The sequence below is a fragment of the Podarcis erhardii genome (assembly GCF_964252035.2).
Source record: "Podarcis erhardii genome assembly, chromosome: 18".
NCBI lineage: Eukaryota > Metazoa > Chordata > Lepidosauria > Squamata > Lacertidae > Podarcis > Podarcis erhardii.
Genome location: NC_138516.1, coordinates 5,241,807 through 5,262,366, shown reverse-complemented (window position 1 = coordinate 5,262,366; position 20,560 = coordinate 5,241,807). Strand labels below are relative to the sequence as shown.

At 43.6% G+C, this 20,560-nt stretch overlaps 1 protein-coding gene across 1 annotated transcript; it reads right to left on the bottom strand.

Annotated features, from left to right (window-relative positions):
* Positions 1–129: 129 nt before the first annotated feature.
* On the bottom strand, positions 130–19,928 carry LOC309333075 (vomeronasal type-2 receptor 26-like). The gene is made up of 6 exons (XM_081846530.1): positions 18,644–19,928; positions 11,874–12,165; positions 10,771–11,580; positions 3,285–3,512; positions 2,193–2,319; positions 130–1,919 (listed from the first exon to the last, which is right to left on the bottom strand). Exons 1-6 carry the CDS (start codon positions 19,225–19,227, stop codon positions 1,021–1,023), a joined length of 2,940 nt encoding a protein of 979 aa, XP_081702656.1. The 5' UTR covers positions 19,228–19,928; the 3' UTR covers positions 130–1,020.
* Positions 19,929–20,560: the final 632 nt, after the last annotated feature.

The window sequence follows — 20,560 nt, the reverse complement described above, 5'->3', positions numbered from 1 at the left end:
TATATAATATAAAATAAAATATAATATAATATAATATAATATAATATAATATAATATAATATAATATAATATAATATAATATAATATAATATAATATAATATAATATAATATAATATACCTTCCCCCAAATTAATATTTCATTATAATTAATATTAGTAATAATAATGAAATAAGTCAAGCCAGAGGCTCCTCCCAGCTCTGCCTTGCCCTGCCTAGTGGGCGTGACCACTCTCCACTAAATCCCGCCCCGCCTCTCCCCGCTTTCCACTGCTGCCTTTCGTGACCCATTGCCTTCCCCAGCTCTACTCGCCCCACCTCCTTTCACAATGACTCGCCCAGATTGGCGTAGGCGGCCTGCCACTCTCGTGAGCAGTTCCCTCTCCCCTCTCTTCCCGGCTGCCTCGCCCGCCCCTAACCCTGGCCAGTGCAATAAAATTCATTGGATCCCAGTCAAGGCTTGGCTAAGATCAGTTGCTACTTGTTGGATCAGGGAGCAGAGCTTACACAATACAGAAATTAAACCAACAGACTATGGAAGATGTCTTAAATGAATTTCTCAGTTTATTGATTTACAAAGCTTAGGAGAATGAAATGATGTGAAGTGAGCTTATGAATGGTAGTGCATAAATGTGGGAAATGGAGAATAGAAAAGTGAATACATAGAACTGGCATAACCAAACAGTATTGTGGAATATTAGAATTGATATGCTTAATAGGTAGTCATGACAAAGCAAACAGACTCAAAAACCTTTTAAATCTTTTAAAAATTATTAAAAGATAATAGTTTACAAACTAAGGGCAGTACACCAGGACTCATTGTAATCCTTGGCAAAGTAAGGAACCAAGGACGTTCCTCCCATCTTACGGTTCATGTGAACAGGACTACATAAAACCGGGGCTAAGAATAAACATAATCTCTTTCACAGATGAAGAATGAGCAACATGGATGAGCAAGTGTGTTTCCTTTATGCACTTCTGGACATCAGGAACATGGACTATTTTAAGAATCAGATGTCCCCTTAATTTCTGGTTGTCAGGTGCTCCTTTGTGTTCAGATCAGGCCTCAGCACAATAATGTAGCACTTGGGAAGGAAGATGCAGCCCAGAAGCCCAGCACTGGAGGCCAACATAGAGAAGATCTGCACGGCCACCATGTACTTGCCCTTGGTGCTCAGGTAGGTGGGCACAAAAGACACCCAAACACTGCAGAAGACCAGCATGCTGAAGGTGATCAGCTTGGCTTCGTTGAAGGAGCCAGGCAGCTTCCTGGCTAAGAAAGCCACCGTGAAGCAGGTGGCAGCCAAGAAGCCCAGGTAGCCGAGGGCAACGTAAAACATGGCCACAGACCCTTCGTTGCATTGCAGGATGATCTCTTCCACCTGGGAGCGCATGTCGGACTCTGGGAATGGGGGAGAAGAGCCCAGCCAGATGGTGCAGATGAGAGCTTGCCCCCCAGAACAGGAGATGACAATGGAGTTGGCCAGACTCTTGCCCAGCCATCTCCTCACCCCGTTCCCGGGCTTTGTGGCCAGGAAGGCCAGCACCACCGTGATGGTCTTTGCCAAGACAGAAGAAACAGCAACTGAGAAGATGATGCTGAAGGCCGTTTGTCGGAGAAGGCAGGTCTCTTTCCTTGGGCGCCCGATGAAGAGGAAGGAGGACCAAAAGGAAAGCAGGAGGGAGACGAGGAGGATGTAGGAGAGGTCCCGGTTGTTGGCTTTGACTATGGGAGTTTCCTTGTATTTAATGAAGATTCCCAACACAGTGCCTGCTGTTATAGATAAGATGAGGGCAACGGAAGCTAAAAACATTCCTAAATATTCTCCATAAGCCAGGAAGGTGGTAATCTTGGGGACACATTGATCTCTGTCCTTGTTTGAATGGTGATCTTCTGAGCATTTGGTGCAATGTTCTGCATCTGGGGAAGAGGAAAAAGAGTGGCTGCAACATCACTTACATCCCTGATGATCTGAACTCGATTACATTTTGAAGAAATCCTAGAGATTTATTCCTTATGGTCATTCCTTTCAACTCTCTTCCAGGATGTAATGAAGGTGATTAATACTAAGGAAGTTGAGGAAGGAGCCACATTCCACAATGTCTGCAGAAATCTCACAAAAAGTGGGTGAGACTGGGTTTCTGCCCTGTGTTTACTCTCTCCAGAAATTCCTTCCCCCTTGGAGTCACCCACCTTCCTGGGCGGAGAAGGTCCCTTCCGCACACCGAGCACAAGCATAGCAGCAAATGGGCTTTCCTTCTAGAACCACCTTGGCATATCCAGGTCGACATTTTTCTGTACACCTGGAACGAGGCACGGCCTAACCAGTAAGACAAGAAGGTGCAACAAAGAGGAACAGTTAGGAGTATTTGTTTATATGTAACTCCCTCATAGAGTGAATTCAAACGGATCTCTGGACTGCAGCCTTTGACCCCTCATCAGGGTCCTTTCAACCCCCCACTGACCATTGGGGTGACCAGAATATCTTGTTCTTCATAATTCGTTCAGGACAACTGAGGTTTGCGCCACAGAACTCTGATTCCTCTTCTCCATTTACCTGCTTCCCTGCTTAATAAATCTTCAAAGAAAATGGCAATGGAGTCTAAAATGTGATTTCCCCAAAGTTCAGGATTCGGATAATCTCTCAATCACTAATTAAGACAAATTTAATATAACTTTTCCAAATATTGGTTTCCCTCACTCTGTTTTTGAGGCATGCAAGGTTTCCTCTTATTGCTGATGAATGCCCTAGTTATTTCTAGTTCATATGCCATTCCTTAACATTAACCTTATATTACAATAGGGTTTTTTTTTTTAACTTCTCATCCTTCACCAACAGCTGTGCACTTCTCAATTTCTGCACATACAATAGTTTAACATTTGCAACATCTACAAGTGAGCTTACTCCATAAATTTAAAATATCCACAATAAATCAGTAATTATCATTTCTAAAATAAATTACTTTCCATCCTTCTGCATGTATGAAAACCCAATAGTTCACTTTTACTAGGGGCTTTCCCTTTTCTTCTTATCTATGTAGTCCTTTCTGTCGAAGATTCTGGTGTCTTCTCTGAGGACCTCTGTGCTCTATCCTTTCTTTGAGCACCCCAAATTTACCTCCTATCTCAGCTGCTGTAAAAAGAAAGAGTGGTGGTTGCAGCTGTTATTGACGGTCAAGACACCATTGGTCAACCTGATATCCTGATATGGTCATTTTTCAGCGGTTGTTTAAGGAAAAACATAGTAATCATCTCCTAGCCTTCTCCCTTTGTGATTTACCCTACCTTATTGAATTTCTTGGGCCACTCAATGGCTTCTGGGTTAATGGTGAACTTTATTCCAGCAGACGTCTCTCTCCTTATATTCCCAATTTTCACAAGGTCATAAGAGATATTGGGAAACATCACCCAGTTCACAATATCAAAGTCCGCTGGTAGCTCCCAGTTCTCATCCAAGCACAGCCTGCCTCTGGAAGTATTCAGACACCGGATTTCTCTTAGGAAAGGGTGAAGCTGGAATGGCAGGGGGAAACACCAGTGTTAAGAAATCTGAAAGCCAAGATGGATATCTCAGTCCTACTCACTTCAACCTCTTATGATTTGGGGCCTGCGTGTATCTCATGTAGACTGGAATTCCTATTCAGCCATTTTTATTACTACAGACCCTGCAAGTGCTCCAATTTTCCAGGGATGTCCCTGAATTAGAGACAGTTTTTCATTTGATCCTGGAATTTCCCAACTTTGCTTAGAATGTCCCTATTTTCATTGGAGAAATGTTGGCAGATGTGGAGTTATCCAACCCACAAGGCGTCCAATCCTATATCGGGAATTTTTATTATGTTTAATATTTTAGTATGAATTTCTTTATGTTGGAAGCTGCCCAGAGTGCTGAGGCAACCCAAAAAGACGTGTGGGGTATAAAGAGTGCTATTTTTCTATGGCACCCACCTGAGAGGTGCCAAAACTGAGTTTCAATGAGTTCCGCCTTTAAAAAGCTCTGGATATCAACAGTAAACACTGGTCAACAACAAATTTGTTGTCTGCGTTTTTTCAGTTGATTTAGAACGTATCTGATGCACTGAATCCAAAAATCACATTGGTTTTGTTCAATCAGGTCAAGTTTTTGAGCTATGGCCACATGTCATTTTTTTACGTTTTTGTTCACATGTACGCTTGTGTGGAGCATTTTAGAAGAAGTTGGTGGGGGTAAAATGCCATGTCAAATAATTGTTTTGATTGGAAATGATTATTTTAATGACAAGAAGTATTCAGGTCCAATAGTTCTGGGTGATTATGTCGAAAAGGGATCAGTTTGAAGTCATAAAACCTTGAAATCTTCCATAAATTGGTGCGGCAAAGCATAAAGTTATTTTGGTATTAAACTTGGTGACCAGGATAAAGCTTGGGCGCCACACATGGTGTGCAAGGCATGCACCGAGACTCTTCGTGGGTGGACCAATGGCAAGAGTAGTCTGAACTTTGGAATTCCCGTGGTTTGGAACGAGCCGACAAACCATGTCACTGACTGCTACTTCTGTGCTGTTGATGTGACTGGGATCAACAGAAAGAACTGGAGCAGCCTCAAGTATCCTGATCTTCAATCAGCACATCGTCCTGTAGCTCATTGTGATGAAATTCCAGTGCCTATCTTCGGAGAACTTCCTGACATTAGTGACGAAGATGCCTCCAGTGTTGAAGGACATGAAGAAGAAGTGGTTCTTGAAGATGATGCTCCACATCCATTTTCCCAAAAGGAGTTGAATGATCTAGTTCGCGACCTCAGCTTGTCAAAGGACTCTGCTGAACTGTTGGCATCCAGATTGAAGGAAAAAAACCTCCTCTCTGACAGTGCTTGCATCAGCTTCTTCCACAACAGGCATCAAGAGTACCTCCATTTTTTCTCGGAAGAGAAGGACTTGGTGTACTGTGCAGATATTGTGCAGCTTCTTCTCAAGCGTGGAGTGCCACAGTATGAACCCAAAGATTGGAGACTGTTCACTGACAGCAGCAAGCGATCACTGAAATGTGTTCTGCTAAACAACGGCAACCAGTACCGATGTTTTCTGTGCATGTGGGATAGTAGGGACCGTGCTCAGCATTACACGAAGAAGGACTGGCCTGTGCGGGAGGAATTGGTGCCTTGCAAAGAAAGGAACGTCATCAATGACCCTCTGATGGACAGAGACAGAATACTCTTCCCACCGCTGCACATCAAGCTTGGCTTAATCAAGCAGTTCACCAAGGCTCTGGACAAGGATGGTGACTGATTCACTTACTTGTGCCAGGCTTTTCCAGGATTGACCATGAGAAGTTGAAAGCTGGCACGTCAGATCCGTCAGCTCATCAGAGATCCAGAGTTTGGAAACTCAATGAACGAAGTGGAACTGGAAGCGTGGAAGGCATTTGTTCTGGTAGTGAAGAACTTTCTTGGCAACAATAAGGCCAGAAACTACGCAGAACTTGTCAACAACATGCTGACAGCTTTCAGAAACCTGGGCTGCAACATGAGCGTCAAGATGCACTACCTATTTTCACATATGGACCGGTTTCCTGAGAACCTGGGTTCAATGAGTGACGAGCAGGGGGAGAGATTCCATCAGGACATGAAAGAGATGGAGACCAGGTATCAGGGTCGCTGCGACGCAGTCATGATGGCTGACTACTGTTGGACTCTGAAGAGAGACCTCCCTGCCGCTGAGCATTCCAGGAGTTCCAAGAAGTTCAAGCCCTGAAGTTTGAAAAATGGTGAAGCAACATGCAATTTGCGTGTACTTACCTTTATCAATGCCCACCATTCAGTTTACAGTAATCGATGTTTCTATGAGGTAATCAATATATGTTGTTGGAAGAACATTTTTTTCTCTTAAAAACATATTTAGGATGATATGTGTTGACAAAAATCAGCCGATAATGCCACAAAAATGTAATCGATTTTGTCACAAGATCTGATTTTCGTTCAAATCAACATAGCACAAAAACCTGACCTGATGGAGATAAACTGTCAGGGAACTGCCATCGGAAAGGCAGGTGGTGGAAGGGCTCTCGGAAGCTAGGAGAGACTCGGCAGCGGAGGAAAGCACCAGCAGGGGGAGAGAGGGAGTCCCGAGAGATTAAGGGAGTCATGTTTAAGGGGCTCCGCTAAAGACAGAGTGTTGAGAACCATGCCCAAGCTCTGAGGGATCTAGCTTTACGCACAAGCAGCTCATCATCCCATCACAGCAATCCGACAGTCCTTGAAAGCCGCTTGTGCAAGGAGAGGCATCATGAGAACCCAACAGGAGCCGGAGTAGCAGGAGGAGCTGGAGCGGGTCCAAGCCTGGAAGAAAGGTACAGGGTGTTGGAACTCCAGCTAGCGCTGCAAACGGCGAGGCTCGAAGAGAGGCGGGCTCAGGATGCAGACAAGGGGAAAACCACCCCACTCACCAGGAAGGTGCCAGGGTTGGTGCAAAAGTTTGGGGGTGATCCCAGAAATTATCAAGCCTTTAGGACAGAGATGCAATACGCCCTCAATCTGCAGTTTGATGACTTTCCCGATGAGGAATCCAGAGTGGCGTTTGTCATTGGGCATCTCGAAGGGGGGGGCAAAGGACTGGGTGAGGCCCCTGATGGCAGCGAATAATGACGCTCTAAAGGACTCGAGAAAGTTTTTTCGCGCCATGGATCTGATGTTTTCCAGCGAGATTGAGCAAGGGGTGGTGCGCAGACAGTTGATGGCGTGTAAACAGGGGAACCGATCCGTCCGAGAGTACTGGACAGAGTTTACCATGTTGATCCATAAATTGGGGTGGGACCTGTCTGCGGACCCGATACAAATGCTGTTCGAAGAAGGGCTATCCTCGGCGGTGAAGAATGAACTCTCCTGCGCGCCCAGGGTGGAGTCTATGGACCAGCTGACTAAATCCGCACTTGCCATAGGAGCGCGCCAGGAGGTGAGAGCCTTGGAGAAGCGGGAAGGGAAAGGGGAACGTTGGAGTGATTTCCGCATTCCAGAGATGCCAGAGCAGCATTCCCCGCCAGTAGAACTGATGGAGATTGGAACAGCGCGCGCGCGCGGAGTTTCAAACACCAACGAAGGGCGGAAGAAGGAGGGAAAGAGCGCCAAGAAATGTTTCCTCTGCCAACGGCCAGGTCACTTTGCCAGAGTCTGCCCTCAAAGGAAGGGATGGCAAGGAATGGCGGGAGCTGTTGGGGGGGGGAAGAGGAGGGGTTAAGGAGCAGGTAAAAGCCAACGCCTGGTTGCCAGCATCGGGGCACAGCAGCCAGGCCAAAGATCAGTGAATGTGCCCAAGCCTGAACCCCCAAGACCGGCGCTTGTCGTAGAGGTGGTGCTAGAACTACCAAACTGGACCTGAGGGGGGCGTATAACCTGATACGAATGAGAAAGGGAGACAAATGGAAAACTACCATGTTCACCCCCTTGGGGGCCTTTGAGTACCTCGTTATGCCCTTCGGTCTACAGGCGGGCTCAGCCTGTTTTCAATCATTCATGAATCACGTCCTGGGACCTTTACTTTACAAAAACTGTGTAGCATTCTTAGATGACGTATTGGTGTACTCAGAGAATGAGGAGCAGCATGTGCGGGACGTAAGAGAGGTACTGAGCAGGCTGCAAGCAAACCAGCTGTGGGTGAAACTGGAGAAGTGTCAGTTTCATACCAGAGAGGTGGAATTCCTGGGGTACCATTTGTCAGACAAGGGATTGGCCATGGATCCCGGCAAGGTTCAAGCGGTACTGGAATGGAAGACACCGAGAACAAAGAAGGACGTGCAAAGGTTCCTGGGGTTTGGAAACTTCTATCGGAAGTTCATCAAGAACTTCGCCCACTTAACGGCGCCCATCACTGACTGTCTCAGTAGCAAGAAAAAATTTGTCTGGACGGAAGAGGCGCAGCGAGCGTTCGAAAGGTTAAAGAAAGTGTTCGCGTCGGAAGAACAGCTTTTGCATGTGGATCTACAGAAACCGATGAGAGTAGAGACGGACGCCTCAGACCGAGCGCTAGGGGCGGTGCTTCTCCAGCCGGGGAAGGATGCGTCGGAATGGAGACCGTGCACCTTCTTCTCACGGAAGTTGAATAAATCCGAGAGGAACTACACTGTGTACGACCGAGAACTGCTCGCCATTCATGAAGCGTTCCGGAGGTGGCGACACTTGCTGATTGGAGCGCAACACAAGGTCCAAGTGTGCACTGACCACAAAAACCTAGAATATTGGAGAACGGCCCGAGTACTGAACCAGAGACAAGTGAGATGGGCCCAGGAGTTCTCCAAATTCCATTTTGAGATTCGTTACGTACCAGGACCAGAGAACGTCAGGGCGGACGCTCTCTCCCGAAAACCTGAGTATTTAGAGGGGGAGGGAGTGCCTGAGGAAAGACATATCATTCCCGAGGACCACTGGGTGTGTGGGGCGGCATTGGTGGGGCAAAGGGAACTGGTAGAGGGTACCGAGAACGATGAATACGCCTAAGAGAAACTCAGAGAACTCAGGGGGACAGGAGAGAACACAGGGGGGTTTGAGGAAAAGAACGGGGCGTTGTATTACAAAGGGGCACTGTACATACCCGATGGGGAACTGAGGGGCAGAGTGCTCAAGCAGTTACACGACAGCCCCACAGCAGGGCATTTTGGGCAGCACAAAACCATGTGGTTGGTTACAAGGGAGTTCTGGTGGCCCAAAGTGAGGGAAGATGTACGCAAGTATGTAAGGGGGTGCAACCGCTGTCAGCGGGCAAAAGGGGAGAGGTTGGCACCTGCGGGGTTGCTAGAACCATTACCCACGCCAGAACGACCATGGGAGGCAGTATCCATAGATTTTATGACGGATCTGCCACGATCCAAAGGGAAAACAGCTGTCATGGTAGTGGTAGACCTATTAACCAAGATGTGCCACTTTATAGCCTGCTCACATGCGGTCACGGCCGAGGAAACTGCCAAGTTGTTTGTAGAACACATTTTTAGGTTGCATGGCGTCCCCTTGAGGGTGGTTTCCTACCGTGGGAAACAATTTACCTCCAGGTTCTGGAAGAAGCTTATGAGCTTACTGCACGTAGAGGTCAACTTTTCGACTGCCCGACACCCAGAAACAAATGGGCAGGCGGAAAGGGCAAACGGTATCCTACAACAATACCTGAGGTGTTATGTTAATGACAGGGAAAATGATTGGGTCGAGAAATTAGCTCTGGCCGAATTTGCCTACAATAACACAGAGAATGTGTTCACAGGGATGAGTCCCTTCTTAGCTAATTATGAATGTCATCCAAGAGCATTTCTGGGGGAAGGAGGGGAAAGATGGAGTGTCCCGGCAGCGGAACACTTTGTGGAAGAAATGGAAGCCATCCATAGGCAGCTCCAACTTAACTTAGAGAGGGCCAAAGAAGAATACAAGAAGAATGCAGACAGGAGAAGAAGGGAAGGCGAAACCATAAGGGTGGGGGACCGGGTGTGGTTATCCACCCAAGGCTTGCCGTTCAAAGGGGGTTGTAAGAAATTGAGGCCCAAACAACTGGGGCCATTTGAGGTCATACAACAGGTCAATCCGGTGGCCTTCAAACTCAGGTTGCCTAACCATATGAAACTGCACACAGTATTTCACAGGTCCTTACTGTCACCGTACCGAGAGGGGCGGGAGTTTGGGGGACGTGAGCGGGAGAGCCCTCAGGGACCAATCGTAGAAGAAAGGGAACGCAGCAATCATGTGGCAGAAATCGTTGATTCCAGGTGGAAAGGCAATTAGGTGGAGTATTTGGCAGAATGGGAAGGGGAACCGGAGTCAGAAAACACATGGGTACCGGCAGAGGAGGTAGATGACGAGGTTTTAATAGAAACGTTTCCCAAGGAAACCGCAGCCTGTGACACGGTTCGGGAGGGAACACTTCGGCACCACCGACGAGGAAGAGGAGTTCGAAGGGTTCCCAGAATCAGGGCTGGAAGAGGGAGTAGACTCCGACGAGGAGGAGTACTCAGGGAGAAGAGACGGTAGTCGGTGGAGAGAGGTGTTCGAGTCTTCTGACGATGAGGGAGGTTCTTTCCGGGGTTTTCCATCCTCACCACCCGTAGAGGAGGGGGCGGGAGGGGGTGAAGGGGGCCCTGGAGGGGAGGTGGATGTCAGGGAACTGCCATCGGAAAGGCAGGTGGTGGAAGGGCTCTCGGAAGCTAGGAGAGACTCGGCAGCGGAGGAAAGCACCAGCAGGGGGAGAGAGGGAGTCCCGAGAGAAAGTGAGTCGGAGGGATGGCTCAAGGAGTCTTCCAGCGAAAACAGCGGCAAGGTCTCAGGACCTCCATTAGGTACACCCACTCCTCGCCGGAAACTGTCGCGCCGAGAATCCCGAAGACGCGTTTCCGTCAAGGAACTTTTATGTTGGAGTAGATTCCGTAAACGCCCACTGTCGGATTCTGCCAGAGATTAAGGGAGTCATGTTTAAGGGGCTCCGCTAAAGACAGAGTGTTGAGAACCATGCCCAAGCTCTGAGGGATCAAGCTTTACGCACAAGCAGCTCATCATCCCTTCACATAAACGCATGCCATTCCCTGATTCAGCAGTGCAAAAATACCCTAAAGCAGTTGTAGAAATCTAGACAACATTCAAAAAGTAAAAAATTGTCGCCCAGTGATTATCGTTATGGAATGGGACGTCTCTATTTTCATCAGAGAAATGTTGGGCTGTATGCTACTATTACTAGTACTAATAGTAACTATGTTATTTTACAGGTCTATCCCCAGTCAAGATCAGCATCTGTGTGGACTGCAGTTTGCAAAAAGGGGAAGGAAATACCTGCCACGGCTGTAGCCTTTGGGGTCCCCATTGCTCTCCTTCCTCCACCATCAGCCTCCTCTGGGATCTAGATGAAAGTGAAGCATGCAAGGCCTGAGCCACAGCCTGAATATTCATGTACGTGCCATAGCTGTCTTCGGACAGGGCTCTCTCACGGTCCTCTTGGGGCAATGGCTGCAGTTTCTCCTCCTCTCTGCATCTTACCCTGCCTTTCACGGACAACAGATGCTTTGAATATGAACACTGAAATGCTTGATTGAAATAATCCACAAGATTGGTCTGCCATATATATGTTTCACCTTTGCTGCTCCTTATTCCAGTCTGAATTGCAAAGGACAGAGAACCATGGAGGTGATGGAATAAATTTGGAGGGAGGTAAATGCCAGTTCTGATTTCTAGCAAAGCTGTTGTGATCCAGACTTTCGCCCCTATTTCCTTCTCATAGAAATGATGTATTACCACGATTTCTATGATACTCACTGCATTGGTTAAATAGGAAACAAAGACCCCAACTTGTCTCCATAGGAAAAAAGGTTCCCCAGGCCTGATAAATTGATCCATATCATTTTCTGGTACTCTTTTTGATAAAGGAATGCAGATCCCTTTGCTGAGCATCAGAGGTTTCACAGCGCTCACAAATCTTTCTCCATTGTCATTGTCTGGAGTGAAGAGGCCAATCCACGTCCATCCAAAATACAGGAGCAATTCAACAATCCCCTGGTACTGATTTTCCTCTTTGGGAGTCATCCGGTAGACAAAAGGGAACAGGGTTTTATCTTCGAGAACCTGGGCAGTGAAGCCATAACTGATCTAGGAAGCAAAGCAAAGATCAGCAATTTATTTTACTTTCAGCATAAGATTTTTAATTATCTGAAATGACTGATATCTATCTAAATCTCTGCTGGCTGAGGCTGATGGGAGTTTTAGCCGGAAACATCTGGGGTTGTCAAGTTGGTGAAGGCTCAGTTTTGAAAAAGGGATGTTGAATCCATAGCGGAGGATCTTCCTGTTTTTAAAAATATCCCTGCTTGACCTATCCAAAGAGAAAGTAGAATTTTATGCAGTTGAAATTCTCTGTCCTTCCATGCTGTCCCACTACTTACCTGTGGGATTTTGTAGATCCCTGACAAGGCAGAAATCACTCTTGAGATGAAAGTGTTGCTTCTTTCAAGAATAGCCAGCAGGTGATTCTGTTCTCCACAGTGATAATTGGGAATATTGCATCCACTGCCTGCAAGCAGCTCTAGCATGGCGTCCGAAGTCATCCTTGCATCAAAATGGTTCTCATAGAGGCTGTAGCCCAGGGTGATGTTGGGTAAGAGCCTGAGATCCTGGTTGATCTCTAGGATGGTGAGTGGGAAAGGCAACATGTGCCAGTAGAACCTAGGTGCCTCCCTGCAATAAATGAATTCTTTAAAAAGAGTGAAACTGATATTCATATGAATGGGATGGAGGAAACATTATATGATCCACACAGATTGGTATTTATTTATCCTTTTGCATTAATATCAAACCTTTTCCTGTCTAGCATAGAACAAAAATTTGGAGATCTGCTCCATGACCGGAGCTTTGATGCAAACAGCACACAGAGCTGTTCAACAGTGGAAGAGACTCCCTCCGAAGGTGACCATGTGTCATGGATGCTTCAGGTAAGATTCTTCCGGGTTCCTTCCATCTCTACAACTCTATGATTCTATTATATAGCGGTTCTATGAGTAAGAAATGAAGGCGCCCCTCAAAATGTGTGATATACTGGGAAGTTGCTGCAAGGGCTGCTTTTGCTGCAGTGGTCTTTGGCTTCTTCCAAGGGGCTAGACTATAGGTAGATAAGAGACCATTTGATTGAAGGAGGAAAAGCACCAAATACCTCAGTCCCCTTTTAGTTACATATGAGGCCTGGTGGCTTTCAGGTTTGAGTGCATGGTAAAACCTATAATTTTGCCCATGTTTGGATCAGTGACTCCACCAATGAGGACACACCCTGGTCTGTGTTATTCCATATAATCATTTTATTTGAAGCATATCGTTCCACCCATAAAAATCCACCCATTTTCAAATGTTTCTTAAAACACTTCTAATTATTTTTTTTAAAAAAGTGACAGAAAGGAAAAAGTGCTAAGATTGGAGGAGGAAACCTTTAATGTAGCCCATGGTGGGCTGTAGGTCTCCTGTGGTATTGTGTCAAGAGAACTGGGCTAAGGTTGTTCACAAATGATCCAAAAAGAATAAACATAAACTAATTTTGGCAGCTTGGAAATTGCTTGAGTTTCAGGATAAAGAACCCCCTGGGAAGAGAGGGAACATTCTTTTCTGAAGCCCAACTGACATGGACAGGAATTGACCAAATATGGATAACTAGAGGTCTGGCACCTAAGACGAGAAAGGTGGAAATCTGCCCAAAGACCTGCTCCGACCATAACGCTGTAAAGATGGACATGAGACTAATACCAACCGGCTCCTTTAGATGGAAGATGAATGACAATTTGTTTAGAGATCAGGAGATTATTAAGAAGGCCCAAAAAGCTTTGAAGGATTATTTTGAGATAAATTTGAACACCACGGTGGAAAAAAGAATTATCTGGGACGCAAGCAAGGCGGTTATGAGGGGGTTTCTGATACAACAGAACGCTGTAAAGAAAAGGGTACAAAATGAGAAAAATATAAGATTTTGGAGAAAATTAAAGAATGTGAGAAGAAGTTAAGATCGAGACCGAAGTCACAGCCGATTCTGAGAGAAATTAAACTTTATCAAGCACAATATTCTAAATTGATAAATCAGGAAGTAGAATGGAAAATTAAACTAATGAAACAAAGATCATTTGAATCGGCTAATAAATGTGGAAAACTGTTAGCATGGCAGTTGAAAAAGAGACAAAAATTAAATACAGTTACAAATCTAGAGATTGAAGGAAGAAATATTCAGAAACCTGTGGAGATCAGAAAATGTTTCCAGAGATATTTCAAACAACTGTACACTCAAGGGTCGCAAAATGAGGTTGAGATAGAACAATTCTTGATAAAGAATGGACTACTAAAGTTGTCACAAGAAAATAGATCAATCCTGAATTGTAAAATAACACGACAAGAAATTGAAGAAGCCATTCAGAATATGCAATTGGGCAAATCTCCAGGGCCAGATGGGCTTACCTCCAAATACTATAAGATATTGAAAGATTATTTGATACATCCATTGATGGAGGTTTGCAATGAAATTATGGAGGGGAGGAAGGCACCGGAATCGTGGAAAGAAGCTTTCATCATGTTGATACACAAATTGGAAACTGAAAAGACACAACTTAAGAATTACCGTCCCATCTCCCTCCTAAATGTGGATTACAAAATATTTGCAGACATTTTAGCAAGTAGATTTAAAAAAGTTTTAAATGATGTAATTCATAAGGACCAGGCAGGCTTTCTTCCAGGTAGACATTTGTTTGCCAACACAAGGAACATTATTGATATTTTGGAACTTTTGCAAACAAATATCAATACAAAAGCTGTGTTAATTTTTATAGATGCGGAGAAGGCCTTTGATAATATTTCATGGAAATTTATGAAGAAAAATCTGGAAGGGATGGGAGTGGGACGGGGATTTTAAAATGGGATAGATGCAATCTATTCAGAACAAAAGGCTAAATTGATAGTTAACAATGTGGAGACAGAAGAGTTTAAAATTGAAAAAGGAACACGACAAGGTTGCCATATCTCTCCCCTGTTATTCATTTCGGTCCTGGAGGTGCTCTTGAATATGATTAGAGGGGACCGGTTGGTTGAAGGAATTCAGGTCAGAGCGAAACTGAGGCATCTAATCATAAGCCTGCATTTTTATCAAAGCTTCTATATATTTCAATCAAGGCTTGTATTTAAAAATGAGCTTAAAAAAAAAGGATTTTCAAATGTTTCATGCCAGGCAAAAGACCAGCTGCCTAAAAGAACCTTGGCAAGATGTTTTTCCTCCTAAGACAAGAAGGGCCCCATTGATTTATAGTAGAAAAACAATTCTCAAAGTCATAAAAAGGGAGAATTACATATGCTGCCCCAAGGCTGAGAAAACACCATTAGGAATGGGGAAAGATAATACTAATGTGCCTCCCAGTAAAATGAGCCAGATCTTCTTTCTAAGGTTAAAAGGCCAGGAGCAATGGGGAGAAACATTTAGCTGGAAAGAGAACATTTTTGGGGGAAGTCTTTTTCTAAAGCTGTTTCTTAAACTAAGAGAGTTAAAAAAAGGTTAAAATGTGTTAAATGTTGGAAAGGCAACTGGCTTGGCAGAAGAAGCAGCTTCTTCCTATTTTATTTTGAGGCTGGAGAGGAGGGGGAAAGGGGGAGGTGCAAACTGAAGAGGCTTCTTTTAAAAGCTGTGTTTTATTGAGTTCCTTCCTTTTTACTTTGAAAAGCTTTATTCTTTTAAGAGGCTACCTATGATAAATGTATGAAATATATTAGCTTAAATATATTGGCTTAAATGTAATTATGCAAAGGATTTAAGGAATGCTAGATTCTTATTTCATATGGTTGTAAGAGTTGTATTTATCCTGAAATTAAGTCAGCCACCAGCCTAGCCCCCCTGCCAGACAGAAGACGCCATCCGGGCAGTCTTGATATATAGTTGTCAGGCATTTTGTTTAGAAACATTAAATGAAGGAAATCTTTCAATGTTGATGTGAAACTCAAGATCCTTGACATCTGTTGAACATAAAATGTAAGATTAAACCATTTGTTTTAGAAGGCAATAGGGCAAGAAGGGCAAAAGGTGAGCTGGTAATTAAGATTCCATGTAAGATATATTATTACTTATTTGTCATTTATATATAGCTCTTTGTCTCCCATATAAGGGCAAGGAAATGGGTGTATCTTTTGTGGGTGTATCTTTTGTGATTGGTTCTACCAAACAGCCAATAGGAATTTCAACCAGGCTGATTGGACAGAGGCAGCCACAGGAGGAGCAAAGGGGGCTGGATTAAGGGAATATAAGTGCTGGCCAGAATGGCAGGAGGCCAGGCCAGAGCTTGGTAACCACGTACCACTGAGCCTCTTATTTATTTGTCTGACAAATAAATTACTATTTTAATTTCTCTATTGCTGCGTTGAATATTTCATTCCAGCTAAGCGTTAACCACAAGCAGGGTGCTACAAAACAGTATAAACTTAAAGCTTTTGCAGATGACCTGGTTTTGACTCTACAGGAGCCAGAATCTAGTACGAAAAGGGTGTTACAACTGATTTATGAGTTTGGTCGGGTGGCGGGATTTAAATTAAACAAGCAAAAAACTAAGGTATTGGGGAAAAAATTGACAGTTACAGAGTCAGAAAGGTTTCAGAAAGAGACAGAGTTAAATGTGGTTAAAAAAGTAAAATATCTAGGGGTGAACATAACAGCAAAAAATCTGAGTTTATTCAAGGACAATTATGAGAAGTGTTGGTCAGAAATTAAGAGAGATCTAGAAAGTTGGTCAAGACTGAAACTTTCCTTGTTAGGCCGAATTGCTGCTATAAAAATGAATGTATTGCCAAAAATGTTGTTTCTGTTTCTGACTTTACAGATTGTGGATAAAACGGAGTGCTTTGGGAGGTGGCAAAGAGATATTTCCAAATTTGTCTGGCAGGGCAAAAAGCCCAGAATTAAGTTTAAGATATTAACTGATGCTAAAGAAAGAGGGGGCTTTGCCCTGCCAGACTTAAAGTTGTATTATGAATCAGCAGCTTTTTGCTGGTTGAAAGATTGGCTGCTTCTCGAAAGATTGGCTGCTTCTCGAAAATTGGATTTGGAAGGTTTTAACAATGCTTTTGGTTGGCATGCATATTTGTGGTACGACAAGGTTAAAAGTCACAAGGCTTTCAAGAACCATATTGTCAGAAAAGCAGTGTTTAATGTCTGGACAAAATATAAAGACTTACTGGAAAACAAAACCCCAAGGTGGCTATCACCATTGGAGGCTAAGGCCTGGAAAAGACTCAATATGGAGGCCGAATGGCCGAAGTATTGGGAAATATTAGAAAAAGATGGAGATAATTGGAAATTGCAGAGTCTGGAGAAAATGAAGGATAAAGTGCGAGATTGGTTACATTATGCTCAGATTAAAGAGGTTTTTAAACTTGATAAAAAGTTAGGATTCCAGGTGGAAAAATCGAAGTTGGAAACAGAATTGTTAGAACCTAAGACTAAGGTACTTTCAAGAATGTATAACTTGCTGTTAAAATGGAACACACAAGATGAAACGGTCAAATCGGCTATGATAAAATGGGCACAGGACATTGGGTATAATATCATGTTTGCTGACTGGGAAAGGTTGTGGACCATCGGGCTGATGTTCACTGCATGTAATGCTTTGAAAGAAAATGTTATGAAAATGATATACAGATGGTACATGACCCCAGTCAAACTTGCAAAAATATACCATTTGTCTGACAATAAATGTTGGAAATGTAAAGAAACTGAAGGAACGTTCTTTCACCTCTGGTGGACTTGCCCTAGAGTTAAGGCTTTCTGGGAAATGATATATAATGAGTTGAAAAAGGTACTTAAGTATACCTTCCCTAAGAAACCAGAGGCCTTTCTTCTGGGTATTGTCGGCCAGAAGGTGTTAAAGAAGGACCGAATATTTTTCATGTATGCAACAACAGCAGCAAGGATACTTGTCGCCAAGCACTGGAAAACCCAAGATTTACCCACGCTGGAAGAATGGCAGATGCAACTGATAGATTATATGGAATTAGCAGAAATGACCGGCAGAATCTGAGACCTGGGAGAGGAGGCAGTGGATGAGGACTGGAAGAAATTCAAGGCTTATCTACAAAAATATTGTAAATTGTATGAATGTTAAGAAGGATGCTGGATTATAAACAACATGGCACCATTAAGCTAGTTGAAATGAATTTGAAGATAAGTGAAATTTATGAAAAGACAAATTTTGGATAAATATTAGGTTAAAATTAAGTTTTTAAGGTTTGGATAATGGTATCTAAAATTAGGGACACAACATTGGAAAATTAGAAAATAAGAATTCAAATAAGGTGATAAATTGCTGGCTAAATTTTTATAAATTAGGAACGCAGGAACGGGAGATGTGAGGGAGTCCAAAGAAGTGAAGGAAATATGCTTATTGTATGTTATATGTTATTTTGTTTTTTCTCTTTTATTGTATTAAGAAAATCTTTAATAAATATTTATATATATAAAAAGGAAATTGCTTGAGTTTCATGCCTCCCTCCGGGATAGGAAACAGGTACCTATGGATTCTAAGTGAAGAAATATCAAACATCTCACTACTTAGAAATGAGGCCAGTTGTGTATGTGAAAAAAGGAATAATTCCTTTTCACATTTTAGAGACCTGACTCCACGAACAAGGAAGTCTGCTGATTCATATTATTTTATTCACCATTCCAATTAATCAGCCACCAAACGTCACCCAGAGGATCTTAAATTCCATTTGTAAAACTGTAGCATTCCCTAACGACAGTTTCTGAATTGTCCAAATGGAATAATATTGATTGAAACCCTTGAGCCTTGGAAATTGCCTGAGTTCCATGGAGGTGGGAAAATTCAGCGCATCCTTTTGACTCCTGACCAGATTGATTGGCATCCTTGCATTCTACTAGAAGCAACACAGAATCAAAGGTAGGAGAGTGTTTCACTAAGGAAGACCCAGAGAACATTGAAATAGGAGAGGTTTGGGTGGAATATTTTAGTGGACTTCCAACTCCCATCAGCCCAGCCAGCAGGACCAATGGTCAGGGCAGGGTAGACCTGCAACATGAGGACAGCCTTGGCTCCCTAGCCCTGAGAAAGGGGCTCTTTCCTTGATATATAGGAACCATTACCAGGACTGGAGGACCATGAAACCTATCCACATATGATTCACATCCACATACCTCTCAGTCCTGGCGAAGGGTGTCTGAGAAAAGACGTATGGAGTTTCCTTACAAAAGGATTTTGGAGATATGATTCCAGTGATGAGAAAGTGTTCAGGCCAGTAGTAATTGCGATCATCCGTTTGATCCCTGACCAGATTCAAGGGGCATTTCACCTTGTGGTTCCCGCAGACTCCAAAGGGCATCATGAGCAGCAGAAGCAGCAACAGAAGCAGCAGGGATCTCATTCTGGCTCTGCCTCCTCCTCCTCCTCTTACCTGCCAAGGAGGCAAAGCAGAAGAACCCAAAGACTCTTGCAAGGCCAGACTGGGTGGGCTTTCCCAATCTGGGTGGTTTTCAACTCTACCTTCAGAGCTCGGAAGCACAAGGCAGGCACACCCCTCTTTCGCCAGCTCTGCATCTTGACTCAGTCTGTCTCCAACACAGGAAATATTCTCTGCACCAACTTTTTCTTTCCGAGACACAGCGCAATTAATATTGTCATGCTTCTTTCTGAGGCTCATGCAATCTCCCGAAATATCTCCTGAGCTTTCAGAAGATGAGATGACTATAATTTTGATTATTCCAAGTGGAATAAGTTTCATCACAAAAACTTTCTGGAGTCCTGAATGGCTCAAGCGGCAGGTGCAGAGTTGGAGAAAAACACGCTTGATTCTAGCCGATCCCTTCTGATGAAACTGGTGGAATATGATGAAATGTCTAAACTCAGAGGACAAAATGATGGATTGTTTTTTTCACGATCTTTATCTACTCATTAAGAAATACACAAAAGAAACATATTGTTCTGTAATGAAATAAACACTTTACACAAAAAGAAAATAGAAAATAGAAAAGGGGGAAAAGAAGAGAAAGAATATCGAGAAATAGAAAAAATAGAAAGAAAGTTAAATGAAGAATCTTACCAAAGACATACAGTTTTTTAAGAACTACAAACCATCAGTGACATTATTATAAACATATATTTCCATCATGAAGTCCTTTTATCTCCACGTTATCAATTTTCCCTTGCTACTCTTACTTTTCTTATTTATGTCTAATCTCTGGTTCTATTCCCTGATTTGTAAATGACTTCCTTCCACCTCTATACGGTTCCTAATTCCTCATTTCTTAAAATTTCTGTTTCTGTTCTTACTGTACAAAAGATCATTCTCTTAACTCTGTGGAATTTAGTCTATGCTCCACCAAGAGTAATCATGGGAAACATATTTCATCATGTAATTTTAATAAACATCCCATTCTTTTTCCTGAATGATTTCTTATTGATTCTCTTAGTTTGGCTAATTCCAGATATAAGTTTCATCACACTAACTTTCTGGATTCTTGACTGGCTCAAGCAGCAGGTGCAGAGCGGGAGAAAAACAGGATGGACAGAAGTCAAGGGGTGTGTTTGGGAGTTGGAAGTTTGGCCTGAACTTTGCTCACAAGGACCAAAGAAGAGACCTGCAGTTGGATCCGACCATTAACTCTCCTTCCTTGGAGGTTTTGAAGCAGAGGACGGACAGTCATATTTTTTTTGGGGGGGGGGTGGAGCGTGTTATTGGGTTGGTGTTTTTATTTTGATTATATATATTGTGGCTTTATATTTTGATTTTGTTCTGTGAACAACCATGAGGCCTCTGGGATAGGGCAGTATATAGATTCAAGAAATAAAAAGCAACCAGTGGAGAATGCAGAGAAATACCATCCTCAGTACTGTGAACGGGATACATGGTGGTGGGATCTTGTTTCCTGGAGGCTGCTAGAGACAGAGACAGGTGGAGCCTGCGATGGGGAGGGTTTTCTCAAGCCCATCTCTGGCCACTTTGGGTGGGTCTGGGCTGCTAGATTCCTGCCGCTCCCTTCTGGTTCTCCCCCTGAAGGGAAGTAGTGCCTTGGTGGCTTCAAAGCCACTTCAAGTGAATTTCCACCCCATCTTTG